Source organism: Berghia stephanieae, chromosome 4 (assembly GCF_034508935.2).
Source record: "Berghia stephanieae isolate SIO BIC M18660-M18661 chromosome 4, UCSD_Bste_1.3, whole genome shotgun sequence".
NCBI classification, from domain to species: domain Eukaryota; kingdom Metazoa; phylum Mollusca; class Gastropoda; order Nudibranchia; family Aeolidiidae; genus Berghia; species Berghia stephanieae.
In genome coordinates this window covers 32,059,480-32,087,107 of record NC_088363.1, presented here as the reverse complement: position 1 = coordinate 32,087,107, position 27,628 = coordinate 32,059,480, and the positions used below count along the sequence as shown (strand labels likewise).

Genomic DNA, 27,628 nt, shown 5'->3' with positions numbered 1-27,628 from the left:
TTGTTTTTTTTGGGGGGAGGGGGGGGGGTTGTTTGTTTATTTGTTTGTTGGTTTCTTTCTTTCTTTCTTGTTTTTTTGGGGTTTTTTTTTTGGGGGGGGGCGGGGGTTCTTCTACATTAAATTAAAATAAAACATTATCAAAGTTATTGGTAACAAAGTTTATCCCATACCAAATGAGAATGAGTTGACATCACGTGTGAGAGGCATAGCAGCAATGAATTGGGACACAGGTTGAGAGCTGGCCACACTGGTATATCTGAGAAGGAAAATTAAAATGATAATTACACAGTGAATGTGTCTGGCACAACAACATGCCTTATCATAGCAGGAGAAAAAGCGCTCTTTAGATGATGATTATTAACGTTATTGATTACAATTAAAATATTGCATTTCAATAGTGATTATTCATGGGTTACTACCATTATAATCTAGGTCCTTTACAATAATAGTTTATCTAAATAGACTTTGCACACTGAAGAAGCATGCAGTTTTTTAGGTACTTGCACAATGCATGTTGACAAAAAACGAGTTGTTGAGACAATGAAAAACTTCAAAAGTTTATACCCATCTTGAAAAGTATAGAAAAAAAAGAACGTAAAAAAAATATTTCCCAAAGCCTAAAGGCTTACTGCCAAATCAGTGCATTTTCATCATGCAACGTTATTGATTACAATTAAAATATTGCATTTCAATAGTGATTATTCATGGGTTACTACCATTATAATCTAGGTCCTTTACAATAATAGTTTATCTAAATAGACTTTGCACACTGAAGAAGCATGCAGTTTTTTAGGTACTTGCACAATGCATGTTGACAAAAAACGAGTTGTTGAGACAATGAAAAACTTCAAAAGTTTATACCCATCTTGAAAAGTATAGAAAAAAAAGAACGTAAAAAAAATATTTCCCAAAGCCTAAAGGCTTACTGCCAAATCAGTGCATTTTCATCATGCAAGTGATTCATACCTGTCTTAGTACGTATATATATATATATATATATATATTGGTCAGGTACTCGCTTTGATCTGAGTATAATGAGAAAATGAGCATTTTCCAAGGACCAAACTTTGTGCCGCATAATGACTGATAGCCATACCAAGAGATGATAAAATCATACACAGAAATATTCAACGGGTTTTGTTTTTTTTCCATGTTATCAGTTTGTTACTTTGGCAAACCAAACATTTAAAAATGAAAAGAAAACTCACGCCAATATTCCAGTGTCGTGCCAGACAGTTATATCACGGCATATGGATGTGAAGTACACGGGGTCACTTGGCCGCACCACAATATCTTCCTCTTGCGACATCACTTTATGATCTCTCTACAGAAAGTTTAAAATTAAAAAAAAAAACATCAATGAATATTCAATCAGATTATAATGAGTCAAGTAAATATCACGAAAATCAACAGTCATTTTAGGATGATCATATTTATAAATAGTTAAATGAAGAATAAAATAATATAAAATATTTATTTTTTTAATCCAAAGGAAAATTCCTCATGAGGATCTACCATAATAAGATAAGATAACCCAAGCATCAGCTGCAATGCAGCACCATAAAGTGAGCCTGAAGGGCTCAAGGAAAAAAAATGAGATTCCAACAGCAGGGTTCAAACCCAGGTCTTCCAGGTGTAAGTATAATAGCAATCTCATCCCCACTACATAGGTCAGCTTTGCACTGCTCACAGCAGGATTCAAGCCAAGGACCTATAGGTCACAAGATGAGTATCATACACAAATCCATCCATTAGATAACCTGGAAATCCTAATGACACTGTTAAACTGACTTATATCAAGAAATGAAGTGAGTAGAGAAGTGACAGAAGTGCCCAGAGCCTGCATAATATAGTGGGATAAGCCGCGCTTAACAATGTTAACGTATAATATCGTTTAAGAGCTAATAAGTTCTAAAAACCTTTAAATGCTCTGTGTAACTGTTATGCATAGATACAATTTATCAATTAAATAAATAGTATTCAATGTCAATTACTTGATAATATTGAGAATTAAAGATCTACTACATAAATATGTGTCATATTCAATATTCGTAGTAAAATTAACTCTATTTACATTCATTTGGTATGTCCAGCTTGTACATTCGAGAGTTTCAAATAATTGATATACAAAATACAATAATATCCAATGTCAAGTTACATTATTCATCAAAATCAAATATTATGTTGGTAGGCTCTTAATAAATGGCATTCTTAAAATTCTTAATTGAATTAGAATTTTTGTCTCAAACTATAGATTATTCCAAATTGTCACAGTCCTTTGATTATTTTTCCTTATAGACAAATTACATCTTTCAACAAATATCTTAAATCTATCTCCTCTTGTGTTTCAAACATGCGAATAATCTAAAAAATCATTATAATCTATATTGTTAGAACCGTACACAAGTCTATATATATGAATAAGATCACCTCTTATTCTACGATATTTTAGTAAAGGCAAATTTAGATAATTCAATCTTTCTAAATAGGATAGATGTCGAATGTCGGGTAAAGGTCTCGTAGCGCATCTTTGTACAATCTCACTGTCGATTAAATAAGGGACTCCAAATACTATTTCCATACTCTAGACAAGGTCTTATGGCTGACTTATTAACTTGGACAAACCAAAATAGCTAAAGCTTCTGTATATAATTCTCACAAGATTGTTCACTCTTTTTATACTATTATTATTATTATTATTATTATTATTATTATTATTATTATTATTATTATTATTATTATTATTATTATTATTATTATTATTATCAGCCATTGTTGGAGTGGTGGATGGCGTCGTTTATAGAGCGTCCCTCTCGTGGCCAAGAAAAGGTGCTGTAACAGGTGGGCGTGGGTTCAACTTCCCATCAAAGCAAAAGATTATATTCTTTAACACAGATCTGCCAACTACTACGAAAAATTCGTAAAATTACGAAATTTTGACTCCAATTTCAGACCTTCATGAGCATTTCTAAGTCATAAAAACTTATTGAAAATGAAAGTTGATGTCATTGTACATAATTTTAAGGATTTTGAAATGTTATTTAATCATTGTGAGGGTAAATTGTTGATTTATAAAGTTAATTATAGCGATTAGAATTTTTATCATCTAAAAATTACGAATTTTTACATTTTCATGTAGGCACATTTTCATTTCTTGTTATTATCAGCAAAAGTGCCTACTCCACGTACTTTTTCTTAAACTCATCCAGTACATTGGATTATATATGTGTAATATCCACTAAATATGCTAAAAGCGCTTTACAAGGGGTCCTTAGCCAACAGCAATGACGAGACATGACTCCTGTCAGACGCTTTTACATATTTTTTTTTAACAGACACAACACTGTTACCAGCTAAATTCTCATTTTACACTGACTGCATTGAGAGAATGTGAGTAAAGGGTCTTTTCCGATGACTAAACTTGCACTGCCCAGAGCAACACTCTAACCGGAGACCTATAATCTACATCTACATCTGGGAACCTCCATTATACATACTAGTCTTAACTATTAGACCAAAAAAGAAAGAACAAAAATCTCCCCAAGGTGATTTTAATCAGAATCAGTTAGTGTTGATGACGATTAACTAGAGGAACTCATGAGGTCAAAGTAAGACCAACACATTTCTGCTACACCACTTACATATCAAAAACAGTTACAGATAAATTGTTTTATTTGGATAAATATGAGAAAGAGAAAAATTTATTTTGCATAAATAAAATAAATAAATACATAAAATAAATGAACTTTATTCATCCACAAGCAAATGGGGTTTACAAATGCGAATTACAAGAATTTATAAATAATAATAAAATAATGATTCCAAGAAGAAGAGAATTTTAATGTATTTACTTTATCACTGTAATAAGTTCTAGACACTTGCCTTAATGGGGTCCAGGCGTATTGTTACGATATCTCCTTGATTAAATCTCTGCTCTTCCTGTGGGTGACATAATGTGACAGTATTGCAAAGTTGAAACAATCCCTATCAATGACTGAGTTGTATAGTCAAATTATTTTACAAGTAGGGAATAATGATTGTATTCATAACCATAGTCAGTACAATCATTTGTATGTGTGGTTTTGTACTCTTTATATCATTTTGTCTGTTTGCGTATATTATGTTACCAAATGAAAAATTGCCTTCATGGACAATAAAGATATTATTATTATTATTATTATTATTATTATTATTATTATTATTATTATTATTATTATTATTATTATTATTGACAACGTTTTTTTTATTTGGTGTCACTGTCAAACAATAGACATCGTGCTTTTTTATTTAAACTTGGTGGAATTGAAATACAATTCAAAATGGTGTGCTGCAGCATTGCGCCAAGCATTGAGCATCTTGATAAAACAAAAATGTAATTTTTAAGTATGAATGCATTTAATTTCATTTATGATGAATAAATAAGTACATGAATGAAAGGATTAATGAAGAGTGAAACAGAGAAATTAAGGAATAAACAAATGAATGAGTCAATGAATAATTGAATCAATCATTCAATCAATTTATCAATTAAACAACAAATCAATCCATATATTGTTTCCTGTAGAAGTTTTTACTTTTCAATGTTTCTGTCTAATGGATGAATATCAATGCTTGTGTTAACTATTACTCTTACACTTGATGAAAACAATTTGGACCTTTATTATTAACATGACATACGGGCAAGTGACTTGATCTGGTGATGACTTTTTCCACAGATGACGCAGATGGCACGTCCATTGCCATACCAGGAAACATCAGAATCAAAGAACTTGCCAAATCAAAAAACCTGGAATTGAAATTCAAATTAATTGCTTACATACATCAAATGAAAAAAAAAATCGAGAAGAAAACAATAGAGAAAGAAAATAATCGGAATAGTATTCTGTGATACAGAGCCAGATAAAACAGGCAAACTATACAAGAAACAATCATTATTGATGCAAGTGGCTGCTCATTCTTTTTTTAATATAAATTCTTATTTAACCCAGTACTGGAGTAAAAACCCATGTTTGGCTTTATATGTTTCCATATTTTTGTTGCTTCATACTGAGAAGAGTGCTAAAGCTTAACTGCATCCTTGTTTGAGATTTGTAAAGTTTGGAAGGTTAAACTCATTTTGACCCTTAACTAGTTGTAAATAAAGGAGCACATAGCCACTGAGGTTGAAGCCACTTTCCTTTCAGTGGCCAAGGATTCAGTGGTAGCGCATTCGCTCACTAACCTCGTAACTTTTATAGTTTTCAGTATAAAGATATGATAAATTTACTCTATGTGAACACAATTCCTTTGCATCTTTATTAATGATTAATTATCCTTAATACAAAAAAGCATCCCAACGCACATGTTCTTAGACAGTGTTACTTTATTGCATATATTCAAATATTTGTTTAGTTTATGGACCTACTTTTGTAGGTTAAGGCCATCTAAGTTTATATTTATCTCGATAATGGCAGAAATTGGCAGAAATTGCAACAAAAATAGCAATAGTAATTTTGTAAAGTTGACCTTTATCCTATTCTTTGTAATCATTGGGCAAGACTTACGATCTCAAACAAATTGGTGCCGTATTCCTTCCCAAATTGGTGATTTCAATTTCATCATAGGTGGTGGCGTTTAGAGGAAAGTACTGGCTGGATTTCATGTCACCGTATGAAGCAACCTCCAAATTGGGTCGCAAGTAGGACCTGATTGTCTGGACATAAATGAAGAAAATAATGTTTTTTCTAATGATTAAAGTCATCGTTACTCTTTGTTTCCTTATAGTTTGTTCTATTTATGGAATAGCCAGGCAACAAGAATTATATAAGTTAATAAACATGTTTTAACAACACTAAGTAATGTTTTAGTGATAATTAGCGATGTTTTAGGAATATTTAGTTATGTTTTTTGCCAGATTCAGCAATACCGTGGCATTTTCACAATATTTAGCAATCTTTTAGTGCTACTAAGCAGTGTTTTAGCATCATTTAGCAATGTTTTAGCAATACCCGGAAAGGGTTTAGCAAATGCATGGCACATATGCTATGTTCTCTTTACTGGTCTTCATTTGACTTTTCTATGGCCATATCCTTGTGTAGCCCACTTTTCAATTTTGTTCTATAGCCACACAACATACAAAATGTCTCGGTTCTCCTGAATTTGTTTTATTACTAATACAAACTCTCAACACTTTAATGGAGCTTTTATAGAGCGCATTATCCACTAAACATGCTCAAAGCGCTTTACAAGGAGTCCCTGGCCAACAGCGACATTTAACATGTAGGACAGGACATGGCGCCTTTTAGGCGATATTACAATGTTTTTCGGACAGAGACAATGCTGTTAATGGCCAGGTACTCATTTTACACCTGAGTACAGTGAGAGACTGTGAGTAAAGAGCCTTATCCCAGGACTCAACTATGCACAGAGTGAGTCTCGAACCCAGGACATTCCAATCTGAAAGAGAGTATCATACCACTAGACCACATAGCCACACTTACATCTGATGCACTTTTCCACAGTCGTACAACTCTGATATTTAAACTATACATACTTTGAACAATTTGATTTTGCTCTTGTTGAGAATATTATTTCCTCACGGTCCTTCTTGTTCCATATCTGAACACTTACTTTCAATCCACATTTCGATAAAATTTCCAACCTCTTTATCAAAATTACCACTCAAGATAAATCATATTTCTAACCCATCGCGTCTAAATAGTATTAGTATTATGAGATTCTGCCAAGATGAAAGAGGTGCCTACAAGAGATTTTTTAAATATTTAAAACTATCAAAAATAAGATATTTTGGATTTTTGCAATTTAAGAATATATATTCATTCTCTTTAATAAGTATATAAATGTATCCCAAGCTTAACATTTTCGAAAATAGATTCAATGTTAAAAATTTAGTTCACCTCAACATAATACAGATTTGAAATAAAGGATCACATTTTACTTACCCACAAAGTGTCAGCACAATTTTGGCATATCCCACAATCCCTACAGCCCGTGATGATGGTGCCGCATCCACATTGATGCTCATACATCCCTGGTACTCCATTGTACTCACAGTTTCTGCCTTTCTCACAACACATATTGCACAATGTACACCTTGTCTGCCTGTACGCTTCTTCTGACAGTCCCCAAACATGCAAGCATCCAATGGAGGTATTTACTGAAATGTATTAAAAGAGAAGAGTTTTTAGGCACTTAATAATATTATAATATAATAACAGCATATGTGTATAACACTCTTTGTTGAATCCTTAGAGTACTTCACATCATACAACGTTAAATTCCTTGATAGTAGCCGTTACACAATCAAACAGAATGAATTGTCATCCAAAAGATGTTTTGCAATTGGGGAAGTTTTAACATTTTTCTTTAATCTACCAACAGAGACAATTGATTTAAAGGCTCAAAGAGAAAATTTCAAATTAAATGAAATGAATATAACCACTTTTAAAAATATGAAAATATTTAACACAGAACATTTTGGGATCTAAACCTTTTCCAGCCAACAACAACAACAACAAAAAATAAAAATACTTCATGTAAAATCTGATCAGATGGAAGAATAGTTCTCTGTATGATTTCTTGTGATTATAGATGGTGGAAAAGTCAACAATATCATGTGTTTAGTATCTAAGGCACACAACAATTGCTTAATACTGGGAGCTTAATATTCACTACAAATCATTATATATTTTCACTTTGGTTCGACTGATATATTTTTTAGTTTAAAATACGCATGCTTAATTTTTCATTACAATTTTTTCCTGATTTTCTATCTATAATAATATAGCATTATTATGAAATCATATTTTAGATTTTACATGTTACTTTTATGTCATTCAGCCTACATAACATAAAGATTTGAATGGGTGACCAAATCAATAGTTAGTCACTGGCCAACAAATTTCAAAATACTAAAGGATTCTTTATCTAAATCCCAATAAACAATAATATATAACAACAATGACTTGTTGAAAGTATCTGAAGAAAAATCCCTTTCATCATCACCATCGTTATCATGATCACCATCATCTTTACAAGTATTATTATCAAATCTTGTATAACCTCCCCCCCCCCCCCCCCCCTTCCACTCCCCATAAAAAAAAATAATCCAGAAAAAAGAGAAAAGTTTATCCTTATTCTTGGACTCACCAAACCCAGCAGGTACGTTTTGGGAATATGTGACTTTGAGTCTCAGTCGAGTGATGATTAGCTCAATAATGTCAATGAAAATACAGAAAATGTTCCAGGAGTATTCCTCCACATTTCTCTTTGTGTCTTTGTTGATGACAGTGGTCTGACTCGAAGGCATGAAACAACGGGTCTCAATGATAAGGTCTTGCTCTGTGAACATCAAAAGTTGTTGTCATGCATACCTACCGACTCGAAAATTTCAAAATCAATACCCAACACAAAATTCATCAGTAAGAATTGGTAAAATTTCAGTAATATTGTGGAATTAGAATTGACAATCATACATCACTATGCCTACATTCTATCATGAAACTTTCTGACTACTACAAAATTCATAAAAAGTGTGGAGAAGGCACTTAAATCAAAAATGATGAGAAATATTGGCTAATGATAAGAGCCAGGTGAAAACAAGAGAATAAAACTATAATGGTGTCAGAGAGCCAAACTCAGGATCTAATCGATACGACACACACCGCATGGCTGAGAGAGATAGATAGAAAGAAAGAGAGAGAGAGAGAGAGAGAGAGAGAGAGAGAGAGAGAGAGAGAGAGAAGAGAGAGATGGACGAGCGGTTGTTCTAAGCACTGAGCTATCCAGTCAATATAACTGGCACTGTGATATTTTTATTCTCTGTTTTCATCTGGCATTTCTCTATACTCAGAAAAAAAAATCTATACTTCAGTCAAATCCAATCTCAGTCCTTTTGCCTGTGAAGCGAGTGCTCTACCAACTGAGCTATTGAGACCCCACGTTTTCGTTTTAACTTTATCATGGATTCCCTTTATCATTCCTTTTTGGCCTCAGATTCACCACGACATAAGATAGTAGTGTGGCATCCCGGATAGCAGCTGCTATTCGGGCACCGGGTTGGATCAAATTTAGTCACACACCGGGGCGAGCAGCTCATGTGGCTCGTTGGCTCGATACCCGGGATGGTCTCGTGACGGTCAACCGGGATTTACACCTTTGCCCTCCCGTGTGGCTCAAGCCCCCTCACCAGCTGCAAGGTAAAGATCCACGAGACGGCAAGTGCGTTACATCGGTGGGGTCTTACCACCTGTCCAATATGTCCACGCTGTGGACAAGAACCCGAGACAGCAGAGCATCTAGTCGAAAGGTGTGTTGTGACGATGCTACCCGGTGGGTTCCCGACGGTGCACGAATGCGGACCGGACTTTGCTGATTGGGTCGATTGTCATAACATAGTAGTGTGAACCATAAGAGGCTGCTACCACGACATAAAATCACTTTGATAGGATGTGTCCTAGCTACATAACTCTTCCTTTGGTAAAAAGATGGAATTTGTTTTTAAAGATGCAATTTAATGGTAACAATAAATCTCTCTCTCTCTCTCTCTCTCTCTCTCTCTCTCTCTCTCTCTCTCTCTCTCTCTCTCTCTCTCTCTCTCTCTCTCTCTCTCTCTCTCTCTCTCTCTCTCTCTCTCTTTCTTTCTTCTTTTTTTTTTTTTTTTTTTTTTTTTTTCTCCATCTCTCATTTTTCTCCTACTCTCCCTTCACTTACGTTTGATATAGATTGCAATTTGTGCTGCACCAGTTTGGAAGATACACCAATTGGCAGAAATAGCCAGGGGTCGAGAAAACATGAGACACCGTGAGATGATTATGGACAGAATAGTCTCTGGGTGGTTGTACAAGAAACAGTAATCTCTACGAATGATGATCACATCATTTATTTCCTCGCTGATAAAGTCGTCCTGGAAGAATATTTGGAAATAAGATACGAAGTAAGGTTAGTGTTCTTCAAAACTGGTTTGTGTAGTACTAAACAGACAGTATCAATTGCTTGCTACCTTTTTGAGAGGACACGAATCAATCACAAAGTACTTTCTGAAAGATGTAACAGACCCAGCTACTCAATTACTACTGGGTGGACAAAGGCCCTCAGAAAATATCTTGACTGTACTTGGGATCAATAATGGTCCCTTTGCTTGTGAAATGAGGGTTCAAGTTCAAGTATTAAACTATCTGTCCCCCGGCCCCTACCCACTCCAAATTAAAATAAAGTTAACAATAATATTCAATTCATAAAAGACAAAGCTGAGGATTATATCTATGTTGGTCTTAATTTGTGAATAAAATTATCTTTTAAAAAATTGTCATATGACATTTCCTATTAAAATGGGGTTGGCATTTAGCAGAAGACAATCCAGTATTTAAAAATTTAAGAAAAAAAGGGATATAAATTGTCACTTAGGCCCCTTGTTTTCACAATAGAATGACTAATTCTAATACACCAATATTGCTACTGCTATGTTTTAACGCCAAATGGTTCAGACCCATTGCATTGGCAATGAGGCTAACACATTATAATTTCTGAAATAAGGTATATACTGAAAATAAGTACGTATGCTGAATATAACAATAGCATTAAAAGAATTTTTTTCACAATACAAGGGGAGGGGGTGCAAAGTGGGTATACATTGATGAAAAAGGAAAATCGCTTCCATATTATTCATTGCATTTATTATAAAAGCTAACGAATGTTGCATAAACACAGGATCCACATTTTAGAAAAAGAAATGTCTAAAAGTACATGAAATTTTCTTGTAACATCTGTTGCTTTCACTTCATTGTAGCATGTCACTAATTTCATTGATGCAACACTATTGTATACCTACTTTTGCACACACACACACACACACACACACACACACACACACATCCACACACTTCTCCACCAGTTATATTTAAAAACAGTTGTGTCTCTCTAATTCGGATCTCCACAATCCGGATGTCTCCACTATCCGGAGAGGTTGCCTTGGGACGGATTTTTTGTCTACTTTATTTGTACACTTTAGGGACTTGTTCCACTATCCGAATGTCTCTGTAATCTGGACAAAACGCTGGGAAACGGAGGTATTCATTAAATTGAAAGTGTCTTTACCAATTTCACTGGCAATGGTCCAATTGCATTAGGCGTGAAGTAACAAAACATTGGGTCTTCCTTTGTCGTTCGCAGACATGGAACCTCAATCAAGCCAAAGTACAAAAGGACTTGGGTCATCAGATCAGACTGAAAAATATTTGTTTTAAAAGATTTTTCTTTTATGATTTCAATGGAATTCAATTCAAATATTAAGTCATCGTCAGCAACTTATACAATTAATATGAGTGCACATGTGACACATGACTTTAAAACAATGTTCTGTAAGAATATTTTGGATGCTGAAAGTCGCATTTCTATTCTAGCCCAAATTATGAAAGTTGGGTTAACTCTTTCGTGACGATTATTATATTTTCATAAAGAACAAAAACCCAAGATTTCATATTTTCTGACCATTTTCAATATTGGCTGGTAGATTTTTCATCAATCAAATCACATTAACACAGTCTCTATGCATCTCAGCCCATCTGTAACAGGTCTGAGCTCATTTGAAAAATGATTTTTTAAAGTACAATAAAATGGAGGGGAAAATATCTATTGCAGAAGATGTTGATGATGATGATGATGATGAGGAGGAGGAGGAGGAGGAGGAGAAGGAGGAGGAGGAGAAGGAGGAGGAGGTGGAGGAGGAGGAGGAGGATGACTGGTTGTCTGAGTTCATTTGAAAAATATCATTACAGGATTTTTTAAAGTACAATAAAACAGGGGAAAATATCGATTGCAAAAGATGTTGATGATGATAATGATGATGATGATGGTCATGATCATAATGATGATGATGATGATGCTGCTGAGGATCATGATGATGATGATGACGACTAAAATGAAGGTCGTGATAATCATGACCTAATCACTAACCTTGGAATCCATCAGCTGTTGAAAATCGGGTACAACATCAGCTACTTGCATCCACACTTTGGACTCTGGGCCAATACAGGGAGCCATATTGCCTGACAATGTTGAGGACAATGTGCCTGACATCCGAACCAAAGTCTCAGCGAATGACATGTCTATGGCAACAACCGTCCTCTTCATTGGGAGCCATATTATGCGTCCCTGTGGAGGATTTATAAAACAGTGTTAAACAATAGTCTGAAAACGTATGAATGGCACAATACAAGACATGTCAATGGCTACAACGATCCTCTTCAGAGGATTTATAAAACAGTGTTAAACAATAATCTGAAAACGTATGAATGGCACAATACAAGACATGTCTATGGCTCCAACCATCCTCTTCAGAGGATTTATAAAACAGTGTTAAACAATAATCTGAAAACGTATGAATGGCACAATACAAGACATGTCTATGGCTACAACCATCCTCTTCAGAGGATTTATAAAACAGTGTTAAACAATAATTTGAAAATGTGTGAATGATACAGTGCTATATAAAGCAGAAAGAAAAATGTAAGAAAAAAAATCCATCCCAAAAAATCACCCTTCCTCTAGTAGAGATCGTACCTCAGAGCTCCTGATTAACAATTAAACCTTTTTGTACATGAAGAGCATATCATATGTGAAAAAATCAATCATTTGTATCTTCTAATAATGCAGTACTTAAACTAGTCCTTTGCTGTTATATATTAAATGTGGGGTCTATAATCTTGCATGTTTCAACTGTTTATATTACTCATCTTGATAAATCTTACCAAAATCTAGATGTGTCTAAATGAGTCAATAAAATGTATAGTAAAATAAAAGGAGTAAAAGTGACTTTTTATAGAAAATACAAAACAAATAGAAGATACAAAACAACGTTTCGGCCTTCCCTTGTACTCACACATACACACGCACACACACATATTTTTACCTATAGTGTTTTAACTATAATGCCAATGTAACATAACATATTTCATTTTCTTGTTTACCTGAAGAAGGCCAAAGTCCGAATTGTCGTTTACTTTGTTTTGTATCTTCTATAAGAGTCATTTTTACGCCCTTTATTTAACTATACATTTTGATAAATCTTATTTTCTATTGTTTATTTACCGGTCTTCTCAATTAATACATTTGCACTTCGAGCTGACAGTTTTGGCATTACACACTTTTGAAATGAACTCTATTTTCGAATTATCATAAAGAGATAACATTTTATACACACCTTTCTTTGTAAGAATCGTACAAGTGCTTCATAAATCCTGCCATTTGAAGAAAATTTTTCATCAATCGTGTTCCTGAGCTGATGTGCTGCAAACAACTTCTCCTGTTCCAAAGACTTGATAGCCTTATCCATTGTGTTCACGATTGTTGTGGGAAGGTTATAGAACTTGGGATGCATTTCCAGGTCATTTTCACAAGTCTTGATGATCACTTTGTGCAAATCTTTTACACTCTGACAATCAGACCAAATGATACAAGTTAGTAAAAGAAATTCTTGGGTATTGAAAGCTAAATAATTCTTCAGAGCCCATAGAGCTGAAGTTTACCCTGGTTTTTATAGCATGAAACAGACAATAGGAATTGCTTGTTACCTTTTGGATAGGATGCTAGTCTATTGCAAAGTACTTTCTGACAGATCTAACAGACCCAACTACCCAATCAGTGCTGGGTGGACAGGGGATCGGAAATATATTTTGACTTCACCCAGGATCGAACTTTTTCCCTTTGTGCTCTACCAACTAAGCTATTGGGACAATTCCCAGGTATAATAACAAATAAATCATGAGAATTTGCAGCTTACTGAAAAGGTGGTATGAAACTTGGCTTGACACTTGCAGGTCCTAGGTTTGAATCCTGCTGTGGTCGCATCCTTAAAAAGGGCTCTTTAATTATATTTACTGACAAAAATTAAAAGCAAAATAAATGCCTGTTTGGTAACAGAATGTCTCTGTCAAAAATAAATATGTAAAAGGATGTCATGTCTCATCCCACATGTCAAAGTGTTACTGTTGGCTTCAGATCGTTGGTAAAGCACAAGAGTACATTTAGTGGATATTGAGTTGTTTAAAAGCTCATCTATTTAGGTATACCCAAAGTTAGCCTTAGCGGTGTGGTTCAATCAAATGTTCAGATTTTAAATACTTTACACAACACTCATTTTCTTGGCTACAGACATGCTAACCGACTGAACATGGAAAGAGGAACATCTGTAAACAAATATTTTTTCGCTCATGTGCCATTTAAGTTCTAGCATCAGTAGAATTACATATAAAAGTATTCTAGATGAAAAAATATACGATTATTTGTCAAAAATGATAACTTCACATAGCAACATTTTTACAATTCAGCTTTTCTACATTCTAATTCAAATTGCATGATTCAGGCCTGATTTAATAAAAAACTAAAATAACACTTAAGTTTATTCAAACTTAAATAAATTAATACAATTTCCTTTAATCATTCTCATGTTGGAGGTTCATTTCAACGGAAGACTAAAAAATATCAGGTATTAGTAGCCACAGCTAGTACAGTGGAGCACGATGAGCTGGTAACTTCAATGTATGAAACGAAGACCATTCTTCTATGTCAGGCTGTGTTAGGGAATATTTATGAAATGTCAATCAATGTCTTAGTTGTGAGATTGAAGCTATATCATCTCTTAGTGAGATCAAAATCTTTCATCACTTTAATTCAAGTTTCTACCCCACTGATTAGCTCCAGTAACTATTTTCCCCCCTGTAAAATTACTTATTTCCTTTTTTTTTCTTAACGCTGGTTCTTCCATTCTTTGTGGATAAAATAAAAAAACTAACATCAAATAACAGATACCTTGGTTTTTCCAGGTTAAGAGTGGTCAGATTGTTATATTCATGCCTTTGTAAATTTGCTTTCAAAAACATTATCACAGTAGTTAGTAGTGAGCTCCATGTCAGAATGAGAGCTTAATGATACTTTTATTTTTTCCTCTGACTTCACGGCAGACCTGCCAACTTTTTAAAAAATGTGTAATTTTTAATTTTTAGAAGATAAATATAGTAGTCGATATAGTTACCTTTAAAAATCAACAATTTACTCATACAAGGATTAAATAACACTTCAAAAACCTTAATATTATTTAGTCTGGTGTCATCTTTTATTGTTAATAAGTTTTAATGACTTAGAGATGCTCATGAAGTTCTGAAATTGAAGCCAAGTTTTCGTAATTCTGGGAATTTTGTGTAGGCAAATTGTTTCATGGCAACAAAAAGTTAACTGTTGCCTAAATTTTAACATGATAAATCAACTATTGTTCGCAGTTTTGATTATAAGTATCAATTTTTTTTAACTGGCACATTTTAACTCAGAAAATAACTTCCGATTTTGATATTTCCCAACATGTTATTAATGTTATCAAAATAAGAAATAAAGCAATAAGCCCTACCTCTGCAGATGCCGTATCAACTGAAATGAAGTTTAGCCGTGACTTTGTTTTGGAAAATCGCTGAAAACACTCTACTTGCCACAACAAGGATGCATTCTTTTGCTGTTCTTGCAAATCCATAGGATCAGTTCTTCTGTTTAAATATGACAGGAAATTTTAAAAATCAAATCTGAAAAGCAACAATAAAGGCCACTTTATACTTTCTTTCTCAAAAACCAAACGATTCTGATGTCTGAAACTGAAACAGACATTGAGTATTGAACTGTTAGCGAGGCAATATCCTAAATTATTGACACATTAAGTGAAAGTGACCAATTCCTTTCTATCTTTTATTTACTTTTGTCAGGTCTAATGAGATCCAATTACCCATAAACATTTGATTCAAGAGGAAGGCAATTAAATTAACAGAAAATCAAGCTCAGTCAGTTTATTTTGCAAAGAGGATGCATTGAGCACTGTGTGACCTTATTCATTACATTTTGATAAAAAATAAGTGGTTGGCAAAATTATAGCTTTAGGAAGAATATTCAGTGTTATCTATTTCAATCTCTTTTTACTCTTTATCATAAATCCATCATTCAAAGAATCAATGAAACATTAAGACATGAGCTTTTAAAATAGTGCTTTTAAAAATATGTACAAAAAGCATGACCAACAACAACATTTGACACGTTGAAGGAGACATGACGCATGTAAGATGCCATTTCAATTCTTTTTTCAACAGAGACAATGCTATAATAATAATAATAATTAATAATAATAATAATTAATAATAATAATAATAATAATAATAATAATAATATACAATCATCAAAAATGGAAATTCGTTTACATACGTGCATGATATATTATTAAATATATATATAATATATATATATATATATATATATATATATATATAAGTTATAAACAAAACTGTGATAAAGGAGCTATTTAGAAAATATTTCAAGTATAATTATGATCAACTTCTACAATATTGTTTCGAGCTTTCGCTATCATCATATATATACACAAACATATATATCAACTTTATAAAGTGAAATATGTTGTCCCTATCACCCCCACTATGATTTGCCAATACCCATTTTACACCCGAGAATGACAAAAAAGGAGAGTAAAGAACATTATCCAAGGACTTAACTTTGTGTCATCCATATTTCAACCTGAGACCAAGATTGAAGCCAATTGTTTTAGCACGAGACCATAAAACCACTCAGGCAATCCCTAATATTCACATTACAAGGAAGCCTGAATACATTTTTCATCAAATTACAACCAAAAAACAAAACTAAAAAAAAAACAAAAAAAAACCCAACAACAACAACTAAATCTGTTTGTATCATTATTCATCTATATATTGCACAAACGCAATTGAAAGTAGGCCAAAATAAAAAAAGGTTTTGCAATATAAACGTACTTTTCCATTTGGATCAGCTTTTTGTCAATCAAAGGCAACATTGAGAATCGAGGTCCATTGGCCATCATCTTCTGAAGGGATGCTGTTTTCTCCTTTGGATTTGATTTCTGAGAACCCATCCCAACCACCGTGAACTGGCATCCTTCCACAAAGTCTTTCTTTGGAACTCTTTTGGGCTTCAATACAAAAGAAAATTAAGAAAAATAATAATGAGGAAATTCACTCACTGTCATATTTTTGGATGTGATTGGTCGTAATTTCGTTCAAACTGCTATTACGTTAAACTCAAAACATGGCAAAGATGAACATTTTATTTCGCAAATAGGCCAACTGAAATTCTATTTCTTGTCCTTCCTTTCAATTTAGTATCATGTCAATATGGAGCCATGCCAAAAAGAGAATATCAAGTTAAAATGATCAGAAATACCATAATCATTTTCCTAAATAAAAAACATTACATTTAACCAAATTTTCAAACTTTTGACAAAAGATTTCACTTTTAGAATCTTGTTCATTTCAAGTAATGAATCATATTTTAATTTAAATTAAAAATTTGAAGAAAATTAACATAGAAAATAAAATAGTATAAGTCAAAGTGAAGCAGAAAGCAGTAGACTGAAATAAACATTTAACAAAATTGAAGATGACTGATTCATAAAAAAAATAATTTTAATTAACATGGAGCATTCTGGGCTTAAAACCCTTAAATTTTTCAGCTTATAAGAAAAGCAATAGTTTTTGTAGCTGACTGACGAACGGTTTTAAGCTAGAAACATTCAGTGAAAAGTATTTTATCTTGTTTTCAAAACTGTTATATTCCTTCCTGTTCAATAGTTTTCAAATTGAGCATATCACATTTAGACCCAATTTGAAATTGGTTACAAACCTCAGCAACACCTCTACCACTGTTGACAATCAAGTTGCCGGCTTCTGGACCTGGATAGTAGTTCATCAGTTGTAGCTCTGTCCCATCAAAATGGAGGTTGACAGCTGGGTACAATGCTTCCGTCCGGTACTTAAACTCTATCACATGGACCTGTGGAAGGCATGAAAAGGTAGTCATTCAGAGCAATAAGGTCTATATATAGAACCAGAGTCAGTCTTTACTTCTACGTGTGGTGTTAAATGGATAGTGGCAATTGCTTGCCACCCTTTGGATAAGAAGATAGTCTTCCACAAAGTACTTTCCACCAATTCTATCAGATCCAGCTACAATATTGTTTTTGCTTTGGGAATAAATACTACCCTACATGCCAGCAGGCATAATGGGATGTAAGTAAGTATTGGGAATAAATACTGTTAGGCGTGATGATTTGTGTGATTGATCAATTGCCCCACGCTTTTTGTGGATCCACAGAATGTGTAGCAATCCATTGATTGTTGTGTTTCTGCAGATCAGTAGATAGTGCAGTGCTTTTGATGGATCCACAAAATGCACAACAATCCATCAATTTTTACGCATACTGCAGATCGGTACTACTACTACTACTACTACTACTACTACTACTACTACTACTGCTACTACTACTACTACTACTACTACTACTACTACTACTACTACTACTAATATTATTATTATTACTACTACTGCTACTACTACTACTACTACTACTACTACTACTACTACTACTACTACTACTACTACTACTACTACTACTACTACTACTACTCTACAAATACTACTACTACTACTACTACTACTACTACTACTACTACTACTACTACTACTACTACTACTACTACTACTACTATTACTACTACTATTATTACTACTACTGCCACTACTACTTCTACTAATACCAACAATGCAAAATCTCTACTACATATCCCCATTACAATTACTTTATCAGCATCAATGTTTTCATCTCACAGCGTGAGTAGGCTTCCTAGCCAAATCTTGTTGCATTTTCAACCAGAGAGTTTGAAGTTTCATGTAAAATTCAAGTCTTGTAATAAGCCTGTAAAGTTAGATGTTTCCTTTTAATGACGAGTTTCCTTTTAATGACGAGTTTCCCTGTTTCTTTGCTTGCTTGATTTTTTATTTGCTCAATGTTTGCAATGGAAGAATTGTAAGACTGCTTTATATAATATCTGGTTTTAAAAAGGTAAGATTTCTTAATGTAAATGAAGCAACAGTGATATTATTTTGATCTATCCTGTCTTAATGGTTACATAAAGAATGACCTTACCCATTTTTCTAAAAGCATACCTGGCTACTTGAAAATTTCAAAATCAGAAACCAATATGAATTGCATCAGTAATGAATGGTAACATTTTAATAATACTAAACCAAATATTACGAGTTAGCAATCGACTAGGCTTTCTTGGCTGTGGAATTTAGCGGTAACTTTTATACAAGTTTAAAGGAAAAACAACATTTCTCTCTTAACACTGCAGTAACTTAAGAAAAAAAAATTTCTTCTACCACTGTAATCAAATTGATGTGAAATCAAAATCTGTAATATTTCTTCTGTTTCTGTGAGTCCATAATTGTCACCAAATTTCTGTAACAATAACGGACAATCCGTAAAAGTAACAGAAATGTAAAGGTACTATTTTGACATTTTTATAGCATAAAAATCCTGGTATATTAGACTTTTTTTTCTAATTCCCAACCGGCTGATCATAAGGTGTTGACTGATAAGCAGTATAAGTAAACATGATATTTAAAAAAACAGATCCTATGACCAAATGAAAAATATGACTTTACTGTGCATTCTAGTTTTTTGTATAAAACATAAAACTCCTTTTTTCCTATTTATAAAAGTCAGACAGATCAGAACATACCTTTCTACCATTTTTAGTGAAGTAAACAGACAAGGTTTGTTGACTTTGCAAAGAGCCATCGGGACGGAAGAGAGCTTTCTTCCCATCAATGCCGCATCCTACTACATCTCCATCTTGAAATGTGGCATCCTCCTCTAAAGATTTGATGCTTATCGGACCTTCCATGTAAACTCTATGGAGATGAAACAAAACAATGTATGCTATTGAGGTTTCTTTAAAAGTTTGACAGTTCATAGACCAATCCTATTGAATATTAACTCTTTCGGCACCATTGACCGCACTGTGCGGCCAGAGCAGAATCTGTTCTACTGGCCAATGATTGCGGCCAGTCTTGAAAGGCAAAAATAATAATATAACCCAATCCTACTTTCTACAAAAGTACTATAAATTGAACCAATGGTATCATTTCTTTCATCAGAACGTTCAATTGGCCCTAAGGGGGTATATTAATTGAGATTTTGCGCTGAATTCGAATGTCACTTTGTTGTAGCTTGTCATTCTCATGCTGCCTCAGTCCGGTGTCAGCCATTTGTGACGGAAATGCGAATATAACCTCCGTGCTCAAAGAGTTAAGATCAATTCAAATATAATATCGGATACAGAACTTTGGTACAAATTAAAAGCAAATGTTTGCTTAGTTCCCTTGCCATTAAGAATATGACAGTTTAACTATTGAATACAACTCACTTTTCATTTTCTTTTGGTGGTTGTCACTTTGTTTGTGACGTAACTCTTAGCCAGTGTCAAGCTAAAAATTTACAAAGGCTATTGTCACAAGGTCACACCTTGAGAAGGCCAGGGAGTAATGTCACCCACCAGTCCCCCGATTTGAACCACCAAGGGACACGAAAGGTTGAGCATCAAAAACAGACATAGAGGGGGCTCACTGTCTGATGAACTGAAGATGGCAAGCCTCCAACTTCTACACAGAACAGTACATTCCAACAAAACAGAGGTAAGTCTACCACAGTATTTCACAAAACAACACTGTACATTCACAAGAAATTATCATAGCAGTAAGTTCACAACACCAACACACAGAACCAATAAATATAAAAACAGTTTCTTCCCAAGAACCATCAAGGAATGGAACACTTTCCCACCAGAAATCCTAGATCTTACCAACAACAACAAATTTAGTCAACTATTAAACATTTATCTTTCAACTCAATAACACAATAATGGAGAAAGTCACCACATAATTGCATAAAATCTGCAGTGATGGGCAATACGTCTTTTGCAGATAAAGACGTTGAACTTGAATGGCCAAACTCAGAAACAGGTGGCCCTTTGTTCCACGAGGATGGAAGAGGATTAAGTCAAGTAAGTCATGGTCACAAGGTGCTTAATAAGAATAATACAGTGTAACTAAAAAAAAAATAATCCAAAATAAAAATCTTTTTATCTTACTCTCCATTATCAGCATGGTATCCAATGGAACCTGGCAACCAGCCCACCATGTTACTGATAGGGTAACTGCCATGACATAGTCCAATCCCGCAATGCTTCTCCTTGTCTAGTGTTACAACTTTCATTTCAAAATATTGTAGATCCATGTTGAAGGGCGTTTTTGACATGTAGAGGGAGAAGATATTCCTGTGGTCAAACGTTCTGAAATAATAGGAATTAAAAAAAAACTCCATACTTTAATAATAATAATAATAATAATAATAATAATAATAATATTAATAATAATATAATAATAATAAAATAATAATAATAATAATAATATAATAATAATAATAATAATAATAATAATAATATAATAATAATAATAATAATAATAATAATAATAATAATAATAATAATATAATAATAATAATAATAATAATAATAATAATAATAATATAATAATAATAATAATAATAATAATAATATTAATAATAACAATCATAATAATGCTAAAAACTTATATAAGCTGTAACTCTGAGATATCAGACTCTAAGCGCTTAAATTATAAATTAATTTGGCCGAAAAGATATTCACTCACACACACACACACACACACACACACACACACACACATACACACACACACACACATAACAAAACACAAACCAGACACCTATCTTGCTTCTAATATCATCTACTACATTTGAAACATAAGTTTTAAGCCAATGTTTAAAACTAGACAAAGATTCTTTTGGAGTAAACATTAGTGCAAGGTGAAGATTCCAATGGAAGATAATATTTGGAAATTATCATAATAATAATCATGTCAAATATGTTTGACTCACTCTCTCTTGTTAAACCTAAAACAGTGATTTAAATTTTTTTTAAAAATACAAACAACAATGTACATGTTCATCAAATGGTGCTGTCACTTTTTCATCTGGCAGTTTGTTCAATTCCTTTGTGATTCGTGGGGGAAAAAAACGTTATGCTGTGTTTGATTTGTTGATTTTTTATGTCCAGAGTGGACGGCATGAGTGCTTTGATTGTGTGTTGACATTAAATTCACTATTACGGTAAAGTTTTTGTAACCAAAAGTACAAAAGGCATTAATAAAACAATGCAGTAGACTATCATCCTACCCAAAGGGTAGCAAGCAATTGCTATTGTCCATTTCATGCCATAGAAACTGGGATAAAACCCGGCTCCATGGGCTAATGGCTCTGAAGGACTAGTTTTTATTAATAAAACAACTCTGCAACCTTTACTTTGGCAACAAGAAGATAAAAATAATAATAAGTAAATAACCAACTTGGCATAGCTGAATTGGTAGAGAAGTTTAGCGAAAAACAGAGGGACTGGTTTTAATTTCGGGTTGAGTGAAGATTTGGCTGGACTTTTCAATAGTTACATTGTCCATGAAAAGGTATCAACCGGTTTCTATTGGGCGATAAAAACTGCACACACACACACCTCTCTCTCTCTCTCTCTCTCTCTCTCTCTCTCTCTCTCTCTCTCTCTCTCTCTCTCTCTCTCTCTCTCTCTCTCTCTCTCTCCGTGTATGTGTGTGTGTGTGTGTGTGTGTGTGTGTGTGTGTGTGTGTGTGTGTGTGTGTGTGTGTGTGGCTGCATTAATTGAATCCATTTGTCAATGTGTTGTGGATATACACAAGCTTCCTTTACCCACAAATGCTCCAATGACAATATTAATCAATTTGCTTTTATATCAGAGAGAACCAAATGCAGAAAATGGAGTTTTAGGTCACAAAGATCAGAATTTGTTTTTGTTTTGTTTGTTATGTTTTGTATTGTTTTTAAAGTTAAGAAATAAAATCACTCTTAGAAATGACATTTTGTACACAATTTTACCTATCCCTCCAAAAAAGTATTTTTTAACACCAGCTAGAGAAACCAGAATGAACAGCTCCATGAGTCTCAGAGCTCTAAAAGACCAATTTACTGCTTTACTGTGCACTTTTTACACTTTACTTTGCTGAATCAAAATCCTTTATGCAGCTATTGGTCTAGCGGTATGACACTCGCCTATGGAGAGAAAGGTCCTGGGTTTAAGTCCCGAGTGGCACATAGTTGAGTCCTTGGAAAAGTCTCTTTATTCACATTCTCTCACTGTACTCAGGTATAAAATGAGTACCTGGTCGTTAACAGCATTGTCTCAGTCGAAAAAAATTGGAATATCACCTAACAGGCATATTGTCTCATTTTACATGTTAATTGTTGCTATTGGCTAGGGACCCCTTGTAAAGCGCTTTGAGCTAAAGGCCAAATGAGAACTGAATTAATGTAGGGACTACATGGATAGAAAAATTGCGAACTTGTATCTCAATGTTCCATCGTCCATGATATCCATAAAGTGGCATCTTCCCATGGTCAGCATGTTCATTTTGGCAGGCTGAAAAATAGTACACAAGATGTAAATAATCAATTAAATGGTGAAAAGAAATAAAGACAATTTAAAAAAACAAAATCAGCATAAAATTCCCTTTCTTAATCCCGAGGGATCTTTTTTTCTTCAGGGTCGAGATTTCAATAAATATTCAGTAAGAAATTACGAGTAATATTTTTAATGAAATAAAAGAAAATTCTTCATTCATTTTTATTTTTATTCCAAGTGTCATTAACACATTGTACAGTCACCTTGAGCAACTACAAAAGACATCCAATTTTTAGATCATGCCACAAGACTGAAGGACTAGACCTCAATTGGTCGCTGGTTTGGATAAGTATATAAATAAAATTTGATCATTTACTTTTCCTTTTCTTTTTTTTTTTTTTATAATGAGATCTTACCGGGTTCAAATAAAGAGGTCTAAAGTTGAGAATCTGAGCAACAGCATCTTTGCTGTTCATGCCTACCATGAACACCATTCGGTTGGCTGACTTGTAGGATTTCACGTTGAATGTTGTTTGAATTATCTGAAATGGTAAAAGGGAGTTATCATTGGTTATTGTCGTATGTTTTAATTTTATTTTTTGAGCTTATATAACACTTGCAACACAATAAGGTCATTTCCGCCAGAGTAAAAAAAAGAAGCTGATAGAATAGTCAAAAGATATTAGTCAAGCAAACAAGCACCAAAGAAAATAAGTAAGAATATACTGAAAAATTTCAGACAGAAAACTCTTATTTCAAATATTAATTAATCAGTTGAAATTTTAATCAATCGATATTTGAAGCATGAGTTTTCAAGCCAATATTTTTTAAATCATGTTTTTTTCCAGAATCCAAGGTTTTGGGATGAGCTCAACAAAGAACAGAAAGTAGGTCAAAGCGAAATATATCTACATGGCTAGTCCAAAAGTACCTACAAGTTCCACAATACTGATGAAAGAGTGATAATGCAGAGGCTTTGGATGGGAACAATTCAGACAATGGACGTTTCAGGTACAAACCCTTCGTCAGCACAACAATAAACAAATGAACGTGGAACGTGGAATGTTGTGCTGATGAAGGGTTTGAACCCGAAGTGTCCATTGTCTGTATAGTTCCCATCCAAAGCCTCTCCATCATCACTCTTTCGTTAGTATTTTCACTATCCCAGGTTTCAGGCAGCCCCCACCGCTCTCTACTAAAAGTTCCACACTAACAGTGACACAAGAACTCCACTAAATGGGAAAACCTCAGCATATGAATACATCCAACCCATTGCACCTATCTGGTATTATGTCCAGATGAACCAGATGCCAACAAGTAATCAGATAAACAAAAATGTATTTTTCTGTTAGTTTAATGAAACTTAAGTCGTTTTCTGCGATAAAACAAATAAACATAAAACAAGTCTTATATCTCTGACATAATTCCATTTCTAGCATACAAATAAACCCGACATAATAAACAAAACAAAAAAATGCAGCATTTATATAGCACTAAATCTACTACACATGTTCAAAGCACATTACAAGTGGTCCTAAGCCAACAGCAACACTTAACATAGGAACATACATGACATGATGCCTATTCTGTGATATTACAATTTTCTGACAGAGACAATGCTGTTAACGATCAGGTATTCATTTTACAGATGTGGATGAGTATAATAGGTAAATTTTTAAAGAAACAAACAACATTCTGTTTATTCATCTCGCAGGAAAAAATATCCTATAGATTTCCAAGGGGAAAACTGGAATAACCCAAGTAGCTGGAGTATGTTGCCAAGAAAGATATTGTAAGAGTAAGAGCAAAAAATGGTTGCCTAATAGGATACTTGTTAATATGAAGTGAAAATTTGTTGGATTGTTAGAAGACTAAATGAAGCATTGTGGAACAAAATAAATAAAGAAGTAAAAGACACCCTGGAGCTCAGTAATTTTAGGAAACTTTTGAAAACATTCCTATTTGTGCGGCTATGTAGTCTTGTGGTATGACACATGTTTTTGATAGGAAGGTCCAGGGTTTGAGCCTCGCTTGGCGCATAGTTGAGCCCTTGGAAAAGGCTCTTTACTCACATTCTCTCACTGTACTCAGGTGTAAACTGAGTACCTGGCCATCAACAGTGTTGTCTCTGTCAGAAAAATTGTAATATCACCTAACAGGCATCATGTCTCGTTCTACATGTTACATGTTGCTGTTGGTCAGGGACCCTTTGTAAAGCGCTTTGAGCACATTTAGTGGATTTTGCACTATATAAAAGCTCAAGTTTTTTTTTGTTTATTCAGGCAGGCTTTTATGTAGTAATAGTATTTGCATTTTGTGTGATTTATTGTCTTTGTATATAAGGTGCCTTATAGCCCTTTGTCGATTCAGCGCACTTCTTCTTCTTCAAGTACCAAGTCTGTGCCAGACATTGGTGATCATGGTACGCCATTCATCTCTTTGATCAGATAGTTTTATATAAAATAATAAGGTGGCCTGTCCTGTTTTGGCTCATCGGGAGCTCTTATACACCACCTTCACCACATTGTCGCACGTCATCTCGCCTGGTGTGGGCAACAAGAACAAGAGAGACGTCTGTGATGACGCACAACCTTCGTACAGTAGGTACCTATCGCGGCTAGTAAGACGGGAGAAATGTGTTCATATTAACGAAGAGCAGTATATGCTAAAATTTATGATGAAAAGCAATATCTGCTAAATTTGGAAAATATAGGGTGGCACAAGCAACTTCACTCAATAGCGTACTCTATAAATCAATTATCACATTCATTACATAATGAGTAACGGATATCTATGAAAATGCACCTCATCATGTCAAACTAGTATAATATTTTCTTCTTGATTTGTTAATAACTAACTTGATATATTTTTAGTTTTCATTTGCCGAATTATCATATCGTATTCTCCAACATAATACCATTTTGGGACAATGGGTCACATATATATTCAACAAGCATAGCTGTCCATTCAATGAATGGTGCCCGTTCAATCTGTCATAATAAGTTGATTAAATCAAAATTTATGATTCAAGTGTTGAATAAAATTTGAACTCAATTTCTATTTACTTAATAGACAATACATTTTTGACTTCATAAGAGAACTCCACAGGGCCTTTTATTTGAGCACAGAAAGACACATTCTGCATTTATCGTCTTATTTTGCTCACATATCATCGAATTCTTTCACAATTGTAATACCATGCATAATTTGTTGACGATTGGTCCAGAGCACAGATTGCTACCTAACTACCAGATTGCCTACAGGGATCGGTAGGGTTATATTCTGTCACTAAAAAAAAATACCTCGTCAGCTATGCCCACTTGCTCCTCTCTCATCCCCCATAACTTGGGGCAAAGGGAAGTGTGTGTGTCTTTGGGTAATTGTGAGTATTGCCTTACTTGAAAAGTAGTTGTACATGCTATTGTTATTGAGGCTGCTGCTGCTGTTGTTTTGGAGGTTCTTTTTTGTTTTTGTTTTTCGTTTTTTGTAGTAGTAGTAGTAGTAGTAGTAGTAGTAGTAGTAGTAGTAGTAGTAGTAGTAGTAGTAATTGTAGTAGTAGTAGTAGTAGTAGTAGTAGTAGTAGTAGTAGTAGTAGTAGTAGTAGTAGTAGTAGTAGTAGTAGTAGTAGTAGTAGTAGTGTAGTAGTAAGTAGTAGTAGTAGTAGTAGTAGTAGTAGTAGTAGTAGTAGTAGTAGTAGTAGTAGTTAGTAGTAGTAGTAGTAGTAGTGTAGTGGTAGCACAGTAGTAGTAGTAGTAGTAGTAGTAGTAGTAGTAGTAGTAGTAGTAGTAGTAGTAGTAGTAGTAGTAGTAGTAGTAGTAGTAGTAGTAGTAGTAGTATAGTAGTAGTAGTAGTAGTAGTAGTAGTAGTAGTAGTAGTAGTAGTAGTAGTAGTAGTAGTAGTAGTAGTAGTAGTAGGTAGTAGTAGTAGTAGTAATAGTAGTTAGTAGTAGTAGTAGTAGTAATAGTAGTAGTAGTAGTAGTAGTAGTAGTAGTAGTAGTAGTAGTAGTAGTAGTAGCAGTGGTGGTAATAGTAGCAATATAGTTGTAGTAGCAGTAGTATTGTAATGTAGTAGTAGTAATAGTAGTAGTAGTAGTAGTAGTAGTAGTAGTAGTAGTAGTAGTAGTAGTAGTAGTAGTAGTAGTAGTAGTGGTAGTAGCAGTAGTAGTATTAGTAGTAGAGGTAGTAGCAGTAGTATAGTAGTAGTAGGTAGTAGTAGTAGTAGTAGTAGTAGTAGTAGTAGTAGT

The 27,628-nt window shown here is 33.9% G+C and overlaps 1 protein-coding gene across 1 annotated transcript in view; it reads right to left on the bottom strand.

Annotated features, from left to right (window-relative positions):
- Nucleotides 1-27,628, bottom strand: part of LOC144970429 (uncharacterized) — a 120,789-nt gene that overhangs the window by 74,454 nt on the left and 18,707 nt on the right. Inside the window, exons 16-33 of the mRNA XM_078910057.1 lie at nucleotides 23,801-23,926; nucleotides 23,326-23,402; nucleotides 21,012-21,212; nucleotides 19,602-19,773; nucleotides 17,701-17,850; nucleotides 16,815-16,990; nucleotides 15,398-15,530; nucleotides 13,199-13,429; nucleotides 11,953-12,150; nucleotides 11,095-11,223; nucleotides 9,712-9,904; nucleotides 8,149-8,340; nucleotides 6,942-7,156; nucleotides 5,544-5,692; nucleotides 4,678-4,786; nucleotides 3,883-3,939; nucleotides 1,209-1,324; nucleotides 171-256 (exon numbers count right to left, since the gene is read on the bottom strand). Of these exons, the coding sequence (XP_078766183.1) occupies nucleotides 171-256; nucleotides 1,209-1,324; nucleotides 3,883-3,939; nucleotides 4,678-4,786; nucleotides 5,544-5,692; nucleotides 6,942-7,156; nucleotides 8,149-8,340; nucleotides 9,712-9,904; nucleotides 11,095-11,223; nucleotides 11,953-12,150; nucleotides 13,199-13,429; nucleotides 15,398-15,530; nucleotides 16,815-16,990; nucleotides 17,701-17,850; nucleotides 19,602-19,773; nucleotides 21,012-21,212; nucleotides 23,326-23,402; nucleotides 23,801-23,926 (2,710 nt within the window). The remainder of the gene's footprint in view (nucleotides 1-170; nucleotides 257-1,208; nucleotides 1,325-3,882; nucleotides 3,940-4,677; nucleotides 4,787-5,543; nucleotides 5,693-6,941; nucleotides 7,157-8,148; nucleotides 8,341-9,711; nucleotides 9,905-11,094; nucleotides 11,224-11,952; nucleotides 12,151-13,198; nucleotides 13,430-15,397; nucleotides 15,531-16,814; nucleotides 16,991-17,700; nucleotides 17,851-19,601; nucleotides 19,774-21,011; nucleotides 21,213-23,325; nucleotides 23,403-23,800; nucleotides 23,927-27,628) is intronic.